Raw genomic sequence first — 16,661 nt, 5'->3', positions numbered from 1 at the left:
AGTCCTTCTGCGGAACGCGGTGGGAGGTCATGGCTACCTCGTAGGCTTTGAACCACTGCTGAATGTCATCATTCCGATAGTACTCTTTGACCACGTCCTTAGGGATGTGGACTTTCGGTTCCCCCAGGGGTGCGGGTTCTTGGCCCCCCGAGGGTCGAGTTCCCTCGCTCCGTGGTCTGAACTCTATTTCCTTCAGACTGCGCTCGTGCTCCAGCCAAAGTTTCTTTTCCTCGTGTTCCCGTTGTAACTTCTTTTCCTCTAGCTCTCCTTGTACTCGGAGCTGTTCTACCGCTAGCTTTTTTTCGGCTATCCTTATCTCGCCCTCTATTTTCAGTTTGGCCATTTCTAGTTCATGACTTTGGTCCCTTTCTCTGTCTGTGGCTTCTTCCGGGGACCAGCCCCCACCCGCTGCATTGCCTTGCGCTTGGGGGTTACTGCTTGTCCTCAGGAAGCTCCTGCGCTCGTCCGGCCGCTCTGTCTCCTCACCGAGTTCGTCCAGTCGGGGAAGGGAGGCCCCAGACTCCACCCAGGCTTTCAGGGCTTGTTGCATGTCTTCCTTGGTGTTTAGACCAGTGGTAGCGATCTTCCGTTGTTTGCAAAATTGTTTCAGCTCCTTGTGTGTATATTCTTCTAACCGCTGTACACAAAACGTAGCGCTCGCGTCGGTTTCCGTGGTGCTCATGGTGGCTTCTTCTGTCGCCTTTGTTCGGTAGTGCGTCAGCCGTTCGTTATACGATCTCTAGATTGCAGGCTCGGATCCCGTCGCTTGCCACCAGTGTTAGAAGGGCTAGCCCCAGGGGAGGACAGAATCTGTGCTGGACCACCCTGCGCCCACCCTTCCGGGAGAAATAGCCGAGCACCGGTCGGAGACCCCCTTCAGGACTGGGTCTCACACCTAGGATCGTACACGCTGCTTCAGCACCAGGTAACACAGAGACACCACACCGTAGATTCTGGAATACGTATGCTTTATCTAGCAATATCAGGATCTTTATGATCCGCAGGAGTATGTACAAGTAGAGCAAGGGCTCACAAAGTCTCGGTTGGGGTAGGGGTAGCGGGACAGTCTTAGGATCTGGGTCAATGCGGAAGCGTAACCGGCGCACAGCTCTCAATCCTCGAGCCTGGGGATACGAGATGATCTTTGGGGTCCAGCCGGACCGGAATGTCTCTTGAGTGTGTCTGCTCTGCAGGACTCGAGTCCGGGTGTCAGAAGTCGGACAATCTTCCAGAAGCCGCGAGTCACTCAGGAGGGCTCAGAGTTCTCTAGGGTGCAAGGTGAGCCGCAACCACGTCAGCAGGGCTCGGATGTCGTTAGGCAGAAGTCCGTCTCTGCCAGGTAGAGCCGCGACGCTGTCTGCAGGGCTCACCAAGGTTCCAAGAATTCCGTAGGATGTGGTAGGGATGTTCTTCAGCCGCGACCACGTCAGCAGGGCTCGTTCGTTCCAGGATTCAACTGCCGAGGGTCCCAGGGCGCCCCTTGTTATAGGTCGACTCCTCTTTGATGTCCGGAGTCCTCACGGGTAGGGGTCTTAGCGCCTGGGGGTCGTTTGTTGGGGGTTCCTGCCACGCGGCCCTTTGATCCTTTCAAAGCGGGGTCGGGAGGGTCCTAGACACGCAGCAGGCGTGGAGCCAGCCCTCAGGGTGGCCGGAGGGCGATCGAAACCATCTCTCGGGAGGAGGCCAGGTGTGAATGAAAACTACTCCTCCCTCTCCTGCTCACCAGGAGCTCTCTCTCTCCCCAGCCGGCATGGCGCGACTAGGCCGGGGTTGCCCTTGGGTCGAGGCGGCCATCGGGGGTGCTGGGCCAGGTACTGGAGGCCGCGAGGCCGAGGGAATGGGAAGGGTGCCTGTTGTCGGGAAGATGGAGGGGAGGACAGGGGTAACCCCGGGTTCCGGGTCGGGGAGGCTACGCTAGTCAGTGTAGTGTGGGGTGTAGGGGGTAGCCTGGTGTCGCTACGGGTCTGAATGGGCCACGCCACGAGGCCGGGTCCAACAAACAGAGACTCCGCTACTAGGGTCTACAAGGACACATCTGATGATAGGCAACCTGGTGGGTCATGATAGACTGCACTACATAGTCCAAGATGGCCTGGTGGACAGTCAAGTATGTAATCAACTCATGCTTAACTTAGTAAATACTTCTGGCCTACCTGCAGAGAAAACATCACTTTGAGCTCTAATAATGCTCTTACTGGCTCCACCAATGGATGTGAAGGATAACCACAGACATTTTTGAAAATGTGGCAAATATCACAGAATCAGTTTGTCTATTATTTGCATGGAGGCCCCTGTTACATATTATGGCTTGAGGGAGCAGCATCCAATTCAATTTCATCTCTAACAGGTCCTTTTTGGAAGCTGTGGTTTGTGATTTTTTCTCAAAATAACCTTGTCGAGCATAGCAAGTACACAACTCTGATCAACTGTATTTTCTAATTCCTCATTCTGAGAAACTGAAGCGCAGCGGAACTGTTGTGGTCAGAAGGCTGATGCTGTGACACTCCGGTGAATTTATCAAAGTGGGATTCTAGGTTTTCAAGAAGGCTTTCAACCTTGGTAAGCAAGCATTGCACAGGCACATATGTGTTCTTCACTCAGTTTTTGACCTATGTAGGCCTTGCGACAGACAGCTCTAGCTCTCTGCTGGTGTCAGACACTTTTGGGTGGCCCACAGATCTGAAAGGCGATACTGTACGCCAACCCTCATTTGACACTGGTTTCCTGTGGTCTGCCTACTGTGGCTCTGCACACTGGGCAAAGTGCATAATTTCAGCACATGACTCTCAGGGCAGTAAGCGCGAGAAGTCAAAGGCTTCTCAACAAGGTAATGTGGGGACTGGAGCTCAAAACTCAACCGTCAAACAACAACTGAGAAAGCTGTATCACCCGCCATCTTATTCTATGCTAATACCAGGAGCCATCCAAAATGGATCCCTCTGGCCCCAGTACTCAGACTCATCATACACACACACACAGTCCTAAAAACTCACATGTGCTATTCACTCACGGCACATTCTCTCACTTGAAAAACAACAAATGTCAGCGACGTAAGGCTCTGGGGTTCAAATAACAGGTGAACTTTACATGGCTGAGATCAATAGGCTTTCCTATCCTGACACAGAGAAAAAAGGTATTGTCACACTACTGAGCCAAAAAAACTTGGTACGCTGCCACCACTGCTTTATGTTATTCACTCACGCATGAACAGAAGTCCTACGTGCTTTTTTGTCTGCCCTCCCAGCAGTTCTGGATCACACTTTGCCTAGGACAGGTCTAGGCCTCTGCACATACACTACATTACCATGATGCCAGGACCAAAATAAAAAGTTGGGATAACAGTTTACTTAGTCGGGTACTTGGAGAAAGGGTGCTGGCCCGTTTACCATACAGGGGATCTTTCTGTTCAAACAAATGGCATGGTCTATTGTTTCCAATACATATTATATACTTGCAGTGGGCTTTGGGTCTGTCCCTTGATTATAATTGAATAACCTTGCTGTTTGTCTCACTTGCCTGCTCCTGATCTGATGGCTTTCCTCCCCGTTTTTGTGTTTGTCCCATCCAGGAGCATTTCCGCATAACAGAGTTTTGGTTGAATGATGTGTCTTCCCATTTCAGACTTTGCTTGCTTCCAGTCCATGGGAAGGACATTTTCCTTTACCTCTGTCTCTCTTTCTGCTCTCCTTCCTGCCCATTGCCTTCTCTTGCCTCTCCTACCTTCCTCGCACCAAGAGTTTTCTTGCCCTACATAGAACTTAAAAAAAAAAATCTTTTTAGGCGCCTGGTGTGCTATTGGCACGCGGCTATCTTAAAATAGTTATCTGACCTTTCAAACATGGCTGCCCGACTTCAGCGTGCACATGGCCATTCATGCAATGTGGGCATCTACGGTTGGGCTTTCTTTACTTCAACAAATCCCACTCAAAGATGACCACCAAAAATATGTGTGTGTCAATGGTTACCATCTTTGAATTCAATTTGTAAAGTATAACAAAAGCCTTTAGGTCCCAAAGGCGAGACATATTTGCTTTGCCAGTGCTTGTGTTAGATTCAGCTTTGCCACAAACCCCAAGGCATGGTTCATGTTGTTACTGCATGAATCTTCGCTTATATAACTGCCTCACCATGACTGACTGGCATGCCATGAGCGTCAAGAGATGTTTTCTGAGGACTAGCTGTGGTAGATCTGTGTTGAGGGAACATGACCAGGGTTAGAAGACCATGCTGGCTGAGGTGAGGGTATCAGGCAGCAGGTGCAGTGGCATCAGGGCTCAGAGGCCTGAGGTCCCCCGTGAACCCAGATTATTGCTGTATTTTACAATTCAAACATAATAGAGGCGGTGCATTTCCTCTCCTTGCATTAGGGCTCATGACATGCTGGCTCCACTACTGTCAGGCAGTGCATCATGTAGTATGTTGGTGGAGGAGGAGTCACAGAATGGGGCTGAGGTTTGGATGTGGCTTCTGTGTACCCCTGAGCAGAAAGTGAATCTGTGGTTAGTTGTGGTGAAAGTTAAGGTCCCACTGACTTTGGGCCTCGCTCCGGAAGTCAAAGATCTTGAGTTTGCTGTGAATGTTTTGTGTTTCCGCTGCATTGACCAAACTGCACATAATTGTGTGCAAGCTCAGATAGAGCTGCTATAAAATAAGCGACATGCATGGCTAGCAGCATGAAGGGGCGGAGCTGTCAGTAATGCAGGAGGATAAGTGGCACTGGGGCCCTGAGGTATGAGTGACCCACTTCACTCCAATGAGTGGCTGAGTTTCACCAACAAACCTGAGTAGGGAGGTCAGATGTCCTTTCTTGCACTGGGGTCCAAGGGGGCTATGCTATGCCACAGATGGCAAGTATGACATAGATAAATTGCTGGCTCTTGTCAAGGCTTCTGGAGCAGAAGGGTGTGCAACATTTTACTGCGAATGATGCATAATTTCGTGAACTGGCATAATGGCGTAATTTCAGGAATGGTGTGTAAACAAGCGTAACATGAAATTCCCCAAATTGTGCAAATTCTATGTCAGGACCGGAGGCTCCGATTATGCTTCTCATTTCTTTACTAGAAGCTCACAGCAGCCAATGAAAACAGTGATAAAAACCATGTGACAACCATAGAGTCCCGGGTATATAAGGGCCCTGTAAGCATATAGAGTCCTCTTTCTTTGCTGCTCCGCAGCCAGTTAAGTGCCCTTATTTTTTTTCTCTGACTATTTGTGTATTTGCTATTGTGCGTTTATTGCTGGTGTTAATTGTGGAATGTATGCGCTGTTAAAGGTGCGCGATTGCTGCGAAAGTGAGTAATAACCTCCTAAACTTAATTACGTAGAGGGTTTGCTGTTGATACTCTTTGGAGTTTTATTTGTCCTCGGACACGCTGCGAGCGCTTACCCGGAGTTTCCGGTTTTCCTTGGTGGCTTTGTTGGGCCGCTTCTGTGTGGAGCGGTTCCCTCGCGTCACTGGCTTCGGGCTCGGTGGAGCGGGAGGATTGGAGGAGTGGGGACGCGCGTCTGACTGACGCGCAGTCCTCTTTCAGTTTTGACGAGCCTTGGCCAGCGCGCATGCGCGGTGGCCATATTTGCCCAGTAACGTAATTGGGGGCATTGAATGAACGCCGGAGCAGCGTGTGGATGCTTCTGACCCGTTTTTCTGCCGATTTCCAGGCAAAAGGCTAGTTTCTTAGCTCCTCAGACGCCCTACTGTTATACCACGCAGTGGGGCTGTACAATTGAGCATAGGCTTTGCCTAGAGTGGGGTTTTGCAAGCCCTCCCTCCCTCCACATTCTAAACTGTGATTTGGCTTCACCTGTGTCGTGACTGTTCTAGGGCTTGCCTGGGGCTACCACTCCCCCTGACCTCCTTTTGCATACCTTATCTACCTGGTTGACTTGACAGAGTCACAGGCGCTCCTCCAGGGTCGGTGATTACACACTGTGTGAAAACATGTCTGAGTATTATGCGGAGGACTATTATTATTATGAGGAGGAACCCTCTGGGTCTATCGAACATGACCTCATTGAGGCATTGGACGCGGGTGTCCAACAGTCTGTAAATTCTGCGTTGGTGAGAGCAATAGCGCCCTTAAAACGCCATCTTTGTTCTTATGCCAGGCAGCAAGGCTGGCTTCCATCGTCAGGTTCCCGTGCAAGATCTGGGGGTAAAGGAAAAGCGAATCCCCACGCTGCGGATTTCGCTAAACTGGCTAAATCAATGGCGGAACACGAACGCTCTACTTCAAGTAGGGAGGCTACAATTACTGAAATATCCCAAGAGGATGATGGTCACGACACCACCCCTGACCCTACCACTGACAAAGAAGAATCCCCTCGTCCTTCCAAGAAGGCAAGAAAGGAAAAGCATTCCGGTCCGACCCCGTCACCTAAAGTTCTCGATTTCGAGCCGGCTGACATTATCCATCTTAACTCCACGTCTTGGCTTACTTCCCAAGAAGTGGCGGACTATGTCCAGTCCCATCTGCGCCAGGCGTTTGATACGGACGTGCAGGCACGACTGCGGTCGGAATGCCCTAGGCCTGAGCTGGCGGATAAAGTGGCGGTTACCCCGGAGGTGGACCCGTCAATGCTAACTTATTTGAAGAAATATTCTAAGGATCCCAAGAAAGGCTTGGACAGGTCCTGGCGGTCCTGCCAGGATAAGCTGCTGGACGTCACAGGGCCACTAACAAAGATTCTCGAGCTTGGCTATAAGGCCAAGGAGTCATCCCCTGCAATTGACCCTGATGAGCTGATTGGCTGGGCCCAACGGGCGGTGTGCCAACTTGGCAATGCCAATCGTGCGCTGTCGACAGAGTGGCGCCGATCCATCCTCTTAAAGCTGGATCCCAGGCTGGCCGAATTGTCCACATCGGAATCGGGTCCTCTAGCCCAGGGTCTCTTGTTTGGTCAGTCCTTCCTAAAAGAGCTAACGAAGTTTGTGGCCACATTCAGTGGGCTAGATAAGGCCCAAGGTTCTTTAAAAAGGGCTTTCCGCCCGGTTTTTGGAAGGGCCGGACGCTTTTGTGGGCGGATTGTAGTATCCTCCTCCGGATGGACAACATATCGGCGGTACGATACGTCAACAAGTTGGGTGGTACCAAATTGCGAATGCTGGCGGAGATCGCCAAAGACTTCTGGCACTTCTGTCTCCAGAACAGAATTTCGGTGGTTGCAGAATACCTGCCCGGTTCCAGTAACCAAGTAGCGGATTGGAACTCCCGCCATCTGCAGGATTCCAGCAATTGGATGCTGTTACCCAGAGTGTTTCAGCGCCTGACCCATCTTTGGGGCCCTTGTCAGATAGACTTATTTGCATCCCGACTGAACAGGCAAGTTCCCCAATTCTTCAGTTGGAGACCGGACCCGGAAGCAGTGGCCACGGATGCATTCCTGCAGGAATGGCCGAAGTCTCTATGCAATGCGTTTCCCCCGTTTCTCATGATCTCCAGGGTTCTAGCGCGAGCAAGGACTTTTCAGGCAGAACTCAATTTGATCACTCCTTTATGGAGGGCTCAGGCATGGTTTCCAGTGTTGTTAGACATGAGTTGTGCGATTCCGATCCTTCTTCCCCGGTTGCAGAACCTATTGCTGGACCCTCTTCAGAATCCTCACCCTTTGGTGACATCGGGCCATCTTCCGCTGGTTGCTTGGTGGGTTTCAGGGACAGATGGAGTGTCCCGGGACTTTCACGAGAGGCTAACAGCTTTATCAACGAGGCTTGGTCGGCCAACACCCACAAAAGGTACTCCTCCTCTTGGAGGAGATGGTGTGATTGGTGCACTCAACGGAACGTGGATCCCGCTACAGCACATGTGTCTTTAGTGGTTAACTTTCTAGCCTCTATTGCTTCCTCCGGTTTAGCCTACAGGACGGTCAACAACTTTCGGTCCGCGATATCGGCGGGGCATTTACCTTTGGAAGGTAAGCCCATAGGGGAACATCCGTTGGTATGTATGTCCAGTCCCATCTGCGCCAGGCGTTTGATACGGATGTGCAGGCACGACTGCGGTCGGAATGCCATAGGCCTGAGCTGGCGGATAAAGTGGCGGTTACCCCGGAGGTGGACCCGTCAATGCTAACTTATTTGAAGAAATATTCTAAGGATCCCAAGAAAGGCTTGGACAGGTCCTGGCGGTCCTGCCAGGATAAGCTGCTGGACGTCACAGGGCCACTAACAAAGATTCTCGAGCTTGGCTATAAGGCCAAGGAGTCATCCCCTGCAATTGACCCTGATGAGCTGATTGGCTGGGCCCAACGGGCGGTGTGCCAACTTGGCAATGCCAATCGTGCGCTGTCGACAGAGCGGCGCCGATCCATCCTCTTAAAGCTGGATCCCAGGCTGGCCGAATTGTCCACATCGGAATCGGGTCCTCTAGCCCAGGGTCTCTTGTTTGGTCAGTCCTTCCTAAAAGAGCTAACGAAGTTTGTGGCCACATTCAGTGGGCTAGATAAGGCCCAAGGTTCTTTAAAAAGGGCTTTCCGCCCGGTTTTTGGAAGGGTCGGACGCTTTCGTGGGCGCTCGTTCGGCCGGGGGTACAATCAAGGCGCCCAGCGTGGCCAACAAAGGGGAGGTTATCAAGAGAACACTTCCAATACCTCCAACTTTTACCCCTCTCGACGTTCAAGAAACAGGTTCCGCAAAGGTGACAGATTTGGGGGAAACTCCAATAACCAGCATGATACCGGCAACTCAGGTGAGCCTAATTCCTTCTTCGCAAGTGACGTTGGGGGGCAGAGTGGGATTTTTTCTCAGCAACTGGCGCGAAATTTCGCAAGATGCATGGGTGTTGCAGACCGTACAGGGGTACAGATTAGAGATGTACGGCTCTCCGTCGCAGGAGTATCGCCCACTCCCTCTGTCTTTTTCCCACCAAGATCAGAGCTTTATCACAACAGAAATCAAGTCCCTGTTGCACAAGGGCGCGATTGCGACCTCCATGATTCATCCTCATGGTTTCCTGAGCAATGTCTTCCTCGTAGAGAAAAAAGGGGGTGGCTCCAGATTAGTGTTAAACCTCAAAGAGTTCAACTCATGGATTGTTTACAGGCATTTCAAGATGGAAGGTATCCATCTGCTACGCGACCTCCTACAGGAAGGGGACTGGATGGTCCGGTTGGACCTGAAAGACGCGTACCTATCCATTCCCATTTTTCCCCCCCACAGGAGGTTCCTTCAGTTTGTCTGGGAAAAGGTGTGCTACGAGTACAAGGTCCTTCCGTTCGGTCTGTCGTCGGCACCGTGGTGCTTCACGAAGCTTCTGAGACTGGTAGTGGAGTCTCTCAGAGCCCGGGGAGTCCGCCTCATAATATATCTGGACGACATAATAATTTTGGCGTCCTCCCCTCAGATAGTCCAGACGCACCTGAATTGGGCGATAAGCCTGCTGCAGAGTTTGTGGTTCATTGTCAATCCACAGAAGTCAGTGTTAATTCCTTCTCAATCCATCGAATTTCTGGGTTTTCTGATAAATTCTCTAACGTGTCAGCTCTTGCTGCCAATGCCAAAGATCAGGGCCATCAAGCGGGAATTGCGGTCTACCCTTCGCAAGCAGACGACATCCCTGAGATCGTTAGCCCGCATAGTGGGTCTATTGGCTTCTTCCATCCAAGCGATCTTCCCGGGCCCCCTTCACTACCGGGCCCTTCAGAGGCTCAAGATCCGCCATCTCTGGAAAGGTCTCAGATACTCAGAACAGATTCCTCTCTCAGAGGAGGCGAGGCTGGAGATGGACTGGTGATTTAATCAAATGGAGGCCTGCAACGGCCGAGCGCTATTCGGATCAACACCGGATGTGGTAATCGAATCGGATGCCAGCCGATGGGGTTGGGGAGCCCGTTGTGGCACATTGTCCACGGGTGGTCGCTGGTCGCCAGAAGAACTACATTTGCATATCAATTGCCTGGAACTGTTGGCTTGTTCCTTTGCGATCAGATGTCTCTCGCCTCAGAAAGCGGATTGTAGTATCCTCCTCCGGATGGACAACATATCGGCGGTACGATACGTCAACAAGTTGGGTGGTACCAAATTGCGAATGCTGGCGGAGATCGCCAAAGACTTCTGGCACTTCTGTCTCCAGAACAGAATTTCGGTGGTTGCAGAATACCTGCCCGGTTCCAGTAACCAAGTAGCGGATTGGAACTCCCGCCATCTGCAGGATTCCAGCGATTGGATGCTGTTACCCAGAGTGTTTCAGCGCCTGACCCATCTTTGGGGCCCTTGTCAGATAGACTTATTTGCATCCCGACTGAACAGGCAAGTTCCCCAATTCTTCAGTTGGAGACCGGACCCGGAAGCAGTGGCCACGGCTGCATTCCTGCAGGAATGGCCGAAGTCTCTATGCTATGCGTTTCCCCCGTTTCTCATGATCTCCAGGGTTCTAGCGCGAGCAAGGACTTTTCAGGCAGAACTCATTTTGATCACTCCTTTATGGAGGGCTCAGGCATGGTTTCCAGTGTTGTTAGACATGAGTTGTGCGATTCCGATCCTTCTTCCCCGGTTGCAGAACCTATTGCTGGACCCTCTTCAGAATCCTCACCCTTTGGTGACATCGGGCCATCTTCCGCTGGTTGCTTGGTGGGTTTCAGGGACAGATGGAGTGTCCCGGGACTTTCACGAGAGGCTAACAGCTTTATCAACGAGGCTTGGTCGGCCAACACCCACAAAAGGTACTCCTCCTCTTGGAGGAGATGGTGTGATTGGTGCACTCAACGGAACGTGGATCCCGCTACAGCACATGTGTCTTTAGTGGTTAACTTTCTAGCCTCTATTGCTTCCTCCGGTTTAGCCTACAGGACGGTCAACAACTTTCGGTCCGCGATATCGGCGGGGCATTTACCTTTGGAAGGTAAGCCCATAGGGGAACATCCGTTGGTATGTAAATTGCTTAGAGGAATCAGGATGGTGAAACCTCCTTGCCCAAAATATTCTCAACTGTGGGATGTCTCTGTTGTCCTTAAATTTCTGGAAGCCTGGCCATCCAATAGGTTCTTGTCACGAAAACAACTTTCGGCCAAGTTAACTATGCTCTTATGTCTGGTTTCTTGCAAACGGGTTTCTGACGTACGGGCGCTAGATTTAGCGGGCCGTAGATTTACCCCGGAGGGTGTGACTTTCATCTTGTCCAGGAGAACGAAGTGTAGCACTACTTCTGTCACGTACCCGGTTTTTCCTAATAATCCTAATCTGTGCGTCGTGCAATGTTTTAAGGATTACGAAGTAAGTACTGAGGAATTTTGTACTAATATGCAAGGACAGTTGCTTATTGCTCTGCAGAAGCCATTTCGCCCAGTGACTCCAGCTACCTTAGCTCGATGGATGCGTTGGCTCATGGGCGAAGCAGGAATTGATATCTCCAAATTTGGAGCTCACTCCGCCCGCGGAGCCATGGCTTCGAAAGCATATTCGGCAGGTGTCAGCCTTTCAGATATCATGAGTGCAGCTGACTGGTCTAATGAGAATACTTTTAAAGCGTTTTACTATAAACCTATTGTGAATGTTGCTTCAATGGTGGTGGCTCAGCTTTGAACAAGCATAATCGGAGCCTCCGGTCCTGAAATAGAATAAAAAATTTGCGAACATCCGTGACAAGAATTTTCAATTCTATTAAGGACAACGGAGGCGAGGATTATCCCACCCAGAAATACAAATTGTATTATGTGATATCCTATGTTGATCATGCTATGTATTTGCATTGCTCTGTGTTTTTCCCGCCCCTTTTTTCTCGTAATGGTTAAGGGTTTACCAAACAACCTGGAAGGGCTTTTACGGGGTGTTCTTCTTTCTTTCAGGTACTGACAGCAAGTAAATCTGAATATGGTTCAGCGGTGATTGGCTGGTTTATAGTTCGTTGTTCGGCTCACAAGCGAGTTGTCTGGACCGGGATCCAGTGGGAAGTTCGGCCCCGTTGGGCTTGTGGTTCGTTGGTTGGAGAAGTCCTTAGCTGTCGGTGATCCTCAAGAACAGGTCGTGCATGGACTTAACTGTTGTTACAAAGAAAGAGGACTCTATGTGCTTACAGGGACCTTATATACCCGGGACTCTATGGTTGTCACATGGTTTTTTATCACTGTTTTCATTGGCTGCTGTGAGCTTCTAGTAAAGAAATGAGAAGCATAATCCTCGCCTCCGTTGTCCTTAATAGAATTGAAAATTCTTGTCACGGATGTTCGCAAATTTTTAATTGTACCGGTGTAATTTAAATTTTTAGCCAGGCCTAACAGTACGGCCTTGAAACCGTTAGTCTCTTAAATAGAGATAAGACACCTTAGAGAATTACTGTAACAATATGTCCGGCTGCTCTGGGGTGTCTGGAGGCATAAGTGAGAAGGGGCAGATCAGCTCTATTGCAGCATTGGTTTGGATGCTGATGCAGCGCAAGGGACAAAATTTACATGTTCTCCCATGTCACAGATTCGTAATCACAACAACTCATCCATACCCTCATTCATTGGTGGGGCCCATAACACCAACACGCACTCGTCTCATTCGAATCCGTACACAGGAGATATAGCGCTGGACATGTGGGTACCTTATTACCTATCAAGATTAAATTTCTTTACATTATATACATTTTATACACGTGCAACTACAGAATCCTTACCTTAACATCAAGGCACTCCACCACTTGGTCGATGGACCAATTAGTTGGACTGGTTGATGGTGAATTAGAACCAGCTAAAACACAATTAAAGCCTAGGAAACATTTGATTATTTTCTATAATCAATTAAAGAACCACAAACTCATTTCTTATTAATTCAATTTTTGTTTATCTAATAATAATTTTCTCTGCATTAGCATTTATGCACTACAGGTTATAGTATAAATTCAGTTTATTTCAAAGAGAAATCGAACATTTGGTAAATAAGCATAGATTTAGAAAGCGCATTTAATAATTACCAATTAGAAAACGTTGGCGCCCCTCTGAGCAAACAGAGAATTAGCCGCATTCTCTGGTACAATCTCCGGTATAAACTGTCCGACCCACAGCAAAGATGAAACCATCAGACGAAATAACTTCCCAAAATCAAAGAAACCCAAGGCAAACCATGGAAATCTTCACCAGCTCAATGCAGACCCAACGCCATGAAAGATCAGCCCGATGACCACCCCCCTTTGGCGGGTGAGGGCATTTTATACCCTTTTTCCTTCTTACTTCATGCTAATGTGCAACAAATTTAGGGGTAGAAAAATGTTCTTATTGGACAGTCCGGGGTTATCTACAAGTTTTCTGAAGGTTTCCCAGGGTAAACTGGTTCTCCATTAGACTTGGCATAGAAAGGTGCAAGTTGTATAATATCCCTTTTCTTCGCAGGCGAAAGTTGCGAATGTAATGTTGAAAAGAAGAGAAGACATTTCAGTACAGGTTCTGTATTGTCCCCTTCGCTGTTCTCACAGCATAGTCAGTTGGAAGCCAAACACGTTCATCCTTGACAAGGAACACGGTGTCACAGATCTGAGGTCATTTGGAGATCTCCAGATCCATCCGATTCTGCGCAGAAATCATCGCGCTCACATGGTGGCGTTCACGGGGGGAGACTCCATCTTGGGTACTACGGCCTAGTAGGCCCGAATGCTAATTTAAGCAAAAACAGACATAACAGTAATTAAAATATAGAAATGGAGATTCTAATGTTTAAACCCACACTAAACCCAATATATATTATTTCCCTAGCTGTAGCAACATTTAAAGTGAAAATACTCACCATTTGATAATCCTGGAAGCACAAACAATCACAAAAGCAACATAAATTATGCAATTTTCTATTTCACCACAATCTAAAGTTAGTTTGCGTACCATAGTTAATTAATTAATTGTTCTGCCATGCAAATAGCATTTTAGTCACACGTGTATCTAGGGTTTATCAAGGTGTAAAAGTTGGTTAGAAAATTTCACTTCAAACCAATTAGTACAAGTTAGATTTAGAATGATTACGCAATTAATTTCATGCAAATTAGAGGAGGTACAACATTTTGTTTTACCTGCTCCATCAAGGTAGACAGAGGAAATTGGGCAGGGCCAGAGGGCTGGCACAGATTACTCATGCTCCTTTCCAATAATTCCATCAATTGATGTCATCCTGCCAAAAAAAAGGTCTGACTCCGCAGAATAGCTTCTTTAGGTCTCGCCTAGACAGCGCGCATGCGCTGGCCTAGGAGATGACCTTTTGAAATCAGTCTGCTCCTTTTCAAACACACTCGTGCTTGTGCTGGCATCCACCTAGCGGGAGCAAGCAGCGGCGTGCTATCTAATTGAAAACATATGGCTGCTCGGTCCCCCAAGGCAGATGCCAGCACAAGCACGAGTGTGCTTGAAAAGGAGCAGACCGATTCCCATTTCTCTATCTCCCTTCATCTTGATCCCTTCACTTTATTTGTGTACGGCAGGCTGTTGGTTTCCACCCGCATTCTGTAAACAGTGGAGTTTGGAGGCCAGACTCCGAGCTCATGCTTAGCATGCAACTTTTTCACAACCCTTATGTTCTTTTTCGCTCTCTAAATACATGCTCACCAGTTGGTAATGGCCATAAACTAGCACCAGAATCTCTAGTGAGGAATCTTTATTATTATTATTCTTTTTTTTACAGAGTCTCATATGCAATGTCGCCAAATGATTCCACGCACAAGTATGTCTACAAGACTTTCTTGAATATGTAGGTCCTATTCTTCCAGTTTTATATTCAATTCCTATTCTGTTTCTTTGTTTTATCCAGTTTGGTGACGCATTCACATCAGTGTGACGCATATCTAATTTAAAGAAAATGTGTAGGACCGACTCAGAAATATTTTTCTGTGAGTAAGTTCAGTTTACTCTTGATCCATCTTGGAACTTCCAGGAGTAAGTTACACCTATTCAAGGAACAATGCTTTCTGTCGCTAACTAAATGTTTTTCCTTTTTACAACTCTACCATATTTTCACTAAGCCACAGTTTTACCACTCAAAATAGTTGTCACTATGACTTTGGTTACCTTCCTTGTATGCATCCAAAACCTTATTGTTGAAGTACACATCGTGCAGTTGCTTTCATAATACACAATTAGTGAGTATTAATACCCCCCCCAAGGATATTGTGGCATGGTTTGGGAAATTTTGCTGCACAAAAATGGAAATTTTGCATCACACTATGGCGTTTTTTGCAGCATTTTTGTGGCACCATATTTTACTGACATTAAATAGTTAGGGTCTAATAAAAAGAGATTATGCAGGGAAAAAACATGGTCTATGCTCATGTTCGTCTTCTGGAAACTCTTCAGAAAATATTGATACCGGCATCGCTTCCTTTCTCTCCCCACTCACTGAAGCAACTCGAGTACAAGCATTGGCATAGCCAATAGGTCTCGCCTTTGGGACCTTATAAGTGTTTAGCCATGCAACAGTTGATGTTGTTGCACCAAGGATATTGTTCTGCATAACTAAACACTTATAAGGTCCCAAAGGCGAGACCTATTGGCTATGCCAATGCTTGTTTTAAATCTAGAGGTCAATGTTGGGGTTGCATTTTTTGCCCATTCATAAACGAACTGTAAAGCAGAGATTATTTATAAGGGGAACACTTTGACCTGAATGCTCCTGGCGCTCGTGAACCCGCTGAGGAGAAGTAGATAAAGGGCTTCGTGAATGAAGTGGCTGCATGCGGGGGAGTTCCTGCATCAGTGGAAAGCGTCACACTAGTCAGGGGCCTGGACTGCAAAATGTGCATCACTACTGGCCAATTGGAGGTCAGTTCACGAAGGGGGCTTTGCTTTGTACCACACATATCAAACAGGAGGCACTAGGCACTCTGTAAAACTTAAACGCTGAAAAAACACAGATACTGTTAAGCGTGAAATATCTCATTGTCCTTTAATAGGTGTGCTTGCGTACAAGCAGGCATGCACACATGAATCTTCGCATGTGTATAATCTGCTCTTGAGCAGGCCGTTAGGTGTGATAGTTGCCTCCCCCTTCACGGTGGGATGAGCAGAAATCAGCGCCAGCCGCAACTCTTGACTATCTACAGCAGTGGTCGAAGTGGGGCAAAAAACAGTAGGGGAACTGTGGGCGGAGCATCAAGGGGCAGGAATAATCTGAGGATTGGGTCAGTGGGTGGAGTCAGAGGTGTGGCTAGAAAGAGCAAAACATCCCAATTTTTACTATGTTTGGCATTTTACTGATGAGTTACAGCTTATAACGTTATTCAATGCAACCAATAGATACATGTTTATCCAAATGCACTGGTGCCATTTCGTCAACCTAGCGTCAATGCAGGCACCCTTGCACCATGGTGCAAGGGTGCCTCCGTTGCATGCAGTATTGTTTTTCTGCCCATTCCTGCACAAAAACAATACTGAGAGGCTTTTTCCTCTTTCTATCTGTGCTGCACATATAGATTGAGGAAAAACAGGGAGCAATAAAGATATTTCTCCTTGTTGTGCCTCCCTTGGGGAGGCGTAAGATTTTGATGCAGTCCCAGGTTTACAAGTCATTGCGTAAAAAAAACGGGAGAGTTGAGTGGGAACACCCACTGCAACGCCTCCCTTGTGCAGAGTAAGGCAAAGCAGCAATTTGCTCTGTGTTGCATTACTCCATATTTTATGAAACCATTCAAAGCCATGCAAAGTGGCTTTGCGTGGCTTCCTAAATATGACTTGCAGATTTGCGTTGTGCATTTACCACTTTCCATGGTGCA

The 16,661-nt window shown here is 48.2% G+C and overlaps 1 protein-coding gene across 1 annotated transcript; it reads left to right on the top strand.

Annotated features, from left to right (window-relative positions):
- The first annotated feature begins 5,941 nt into the window (after positions 1–5,941).
- LOC146867973 (uncharacterized) lies at positions 5,942–15,952 on the top strand. The gene is made up of 3 exons (XM_085623850.1): positions 5,942–6,565; positions 8,054–8,687; positions 15,843–15,952. The coding sequence occupies exons 1-3, from the start codon at positions 5,942–5,944 to the stop codon at positions 15,950–15,952; spliced, it is 1,368 nt and encodes a 455-aa protein (XP_085479976.1).
- Positions 15,953–16,661: the final 709 nt, after the last annotated feature.

The sequence above is a fragment of the Triturus cristatus genome, chromosome 1_2 (assembly GCF_964204655.1).
Source record: "Triturus cristatus chromosome 1_2, aTriCri1.1, whole genome shotgun sequence".
Classification (NCBI taxonomy): domain Eukaryota; kingdom Metazoa; phylum Chordata; class Amphibia; order Caudata; family Salamandridae; genus Triturus; species Triturus cristatus.
The sequence above is the reverse complement of the archived record's forward strand: the minus strand, read 5'-3'. Positions and strand labels throughout refer to the sequence as shown.